The 2,143-nt window shown below is 48.8% G+C and overlaps 1 protein-coding gene across 1 annotated transcript in view; it reads right to left on the bottom strand.

Annotated features, from left to right (window-relative positions):
* Positions 1-367: 367 nt before the first annotated feature.
* The window catches only part of LOC103923201 (desmoglein-2-like), a 19,481-nt gene continuing 17,705 nt past the window's right edge, over positions 368-2,143 (bottom strand). The window contains exon 15 of the mRNA XM_009331480.1: positions 368-1,390. Coding sequence (XP_009329755.1) covers positions 368-1,390 — 1,023 coding nt within the window. The remainder of the gene's footprint in view (positions 1,391-2,143) is intronic.

A 2,143-nucleotide genomic window follows, 5' to 3' on the forward strand; every position in this document is an offset into this window, starting at 1 on the left:
GCACGCTACTATCCATCACTAGATTTTAAACTTTTTTTTCCTGCTTTTCCATAATTATGCAGCTGTGGTTATGTGGTATTATTACAGTAACTGAATAACAAAAAGCAATTACAAAAATAGCAAACAAGGAAAAAAAAATATTTCCCACATCTTTCCACCTCAAAAGCATTGCTGCCAATGTTGCCTAATAACAACAGCAGATTTCCTTAACAGCTTCTTGGTCATAATCCTTATTTATACAAACTACCGCAAGCGAGTCCATATCATTCTGAAAACTCCAGCAAATACAGGTCTCAAGAAAAAGCCCGAGGCGAGACGCACACTGACACAAGAGTGCCGGACACCACCACTCCTGCAAGGGGCCAGGCTATGAGCGAGTGTACTGCACCGTGCTGTATTTGGTGACCCTGGAAGACTTGCTCAGTGTGGCGCTGGCAGGAGGCAACCCCTCTAAGTTGGAGCCCGCCTGGTTAAGCAGGGAGTCTGTGATCAACACGTGCTCTTGCCTTCCCGAGCCGGCACCCGCCGCCTGTTCGGCTCTGCTCTGCGTCCCTGAGGCTGTCACCACCCTTTCATTCACCACCATACTGTGCCCCTCTGCCAAAGTGGGGAAGCTGAGCGAGCCCTGCTCTGCGGCAGGCACAAGCACCCTCTCCCGCTCCCTCACCATGACATACTGGGAGTCGGGGAGATCCTGAACCATCAGGGCTCCTGGGCCGCTGCCCTCCGACTTCACCATCCTCTCCGTAACCACCACATTATTTCCATGTGGCAAGTCGGGGATTTCCACCATACCCTGCAAGCTCGACATGGGTGCCAGCACTCTCTCTGTCACCACTACGTTCTCCTTAAACTGAGGGTCTAGAAAGACAGTGGCTGAGTGGGCCGGAGCCCCCGCAGAGTAGGATGTTTCTGTCATGGTGAAACTGGTCTCCGCATGGGCTGTGGGAAGGGGCCGGGTGTCGTGCTGCCCAGAGAGGGATGCAAAGGTTGTTTCCGTGACCACCTCCTCAGACACGGTGTCTTCTCCTGTGCCACCGCCCACGTGCACTGGTGGGGCGGGCTGGAAGCAGCTGCCCGAGGCAAAGGCTTGTTTGGAGCTGGAAGCATTTTGCTGACCTAAGAACAGCGACTTTGTGTCATTAAGACCAAAACCTGATTCATTCCTGGAGCTGCCATCTTTCATGTTGATGTGTCTGCCTATGCATATTTCTGCTAGAGTCTTAAATTTGTCTCCTAAATCATCAAGAAAGTGGTCATCAAGATCACCCTCAATAAAGCTGCAGCAGCCGATGGAGCCATGGGGGGAGCCTGACTCTCCCTGGGAATAAACCAGGAGACAGTCGTTTGCAGCTTGGGCTTCATCTTCATCCGCAAAAGAGACAGCTTTCTACAGACAGAAAACAAAAGGAAGCAAAAGTTCATTAATGTCAGCTCTAAATGTAGTAAATCTGAAAATCAGCAATGCTTGGTCAAAAAGGTTAAAATAAAAAAATTTAACTGAACCCACAGAAACCGTCAACCAACCAAGGGTGGTACCTAAAAGTGCTTTTTGCTTTCTTGAAGTTAGCCTGAACTTGACAGTACACTTGATGAGAAGAAAAATCTGAAATTTAATGGAAAACCTTGGGTACTATCACCACCTGCTGCTATTCCTACCAGGAATTGTGCCATTTGTGATACTACTCCATCCTCATAAACAGATTGCTTTTATTTTGGTTCAGTGAATGAACTTCACCTGTAACAAGGTGTTTGTGGGAGAGTGCCAAAACCATGCTTGAGAGTAACCTAACATTTGAACATAGGTTTAATGAGTACATGCTAACATGTCACCACCTGCCATGGCCCTTTTCACTAGCATAGCCTGCAGGATCACACCCAAGGAGCTCAACAGCAAACAAATCACAGAGTTAAATGGCTTGACAAGTATGGGAACATAGTCCAGCACATACATTTTTAGGCTCTATGCAGGCCACTTTGCAACAATGAGGGCTCACGGGTTCTGACTATAGCGCTTCCAGGGCCAGCTCAGTCTGAAAGCAGCGTCTGCAATGGAGTTGCTGCCAGCGCTAGCACCAATATCCGTGTACACGCTTGCACCAGCTCCACTTCCAGGAGTGAAGACAGCCAAATCCTCTGGGCC

The sequence above is a fragment of the Pygoscelis adeliae genome, unplaced genomic scaffold (assembly GCF_000699105.1).
Source record: "Pygoscelis adeliae isolate BGI_AS28 unplaced genomic scaffold, ASM69910v1 Scaffold108, whole genome shotgun sequence".
Lineage (NCBI taxonomy): Eukaryota > Metazoa > Chordata > Aves > Sphenisciformes > Spheniscidae > Pygoscelis > Pygoscelis adeliae.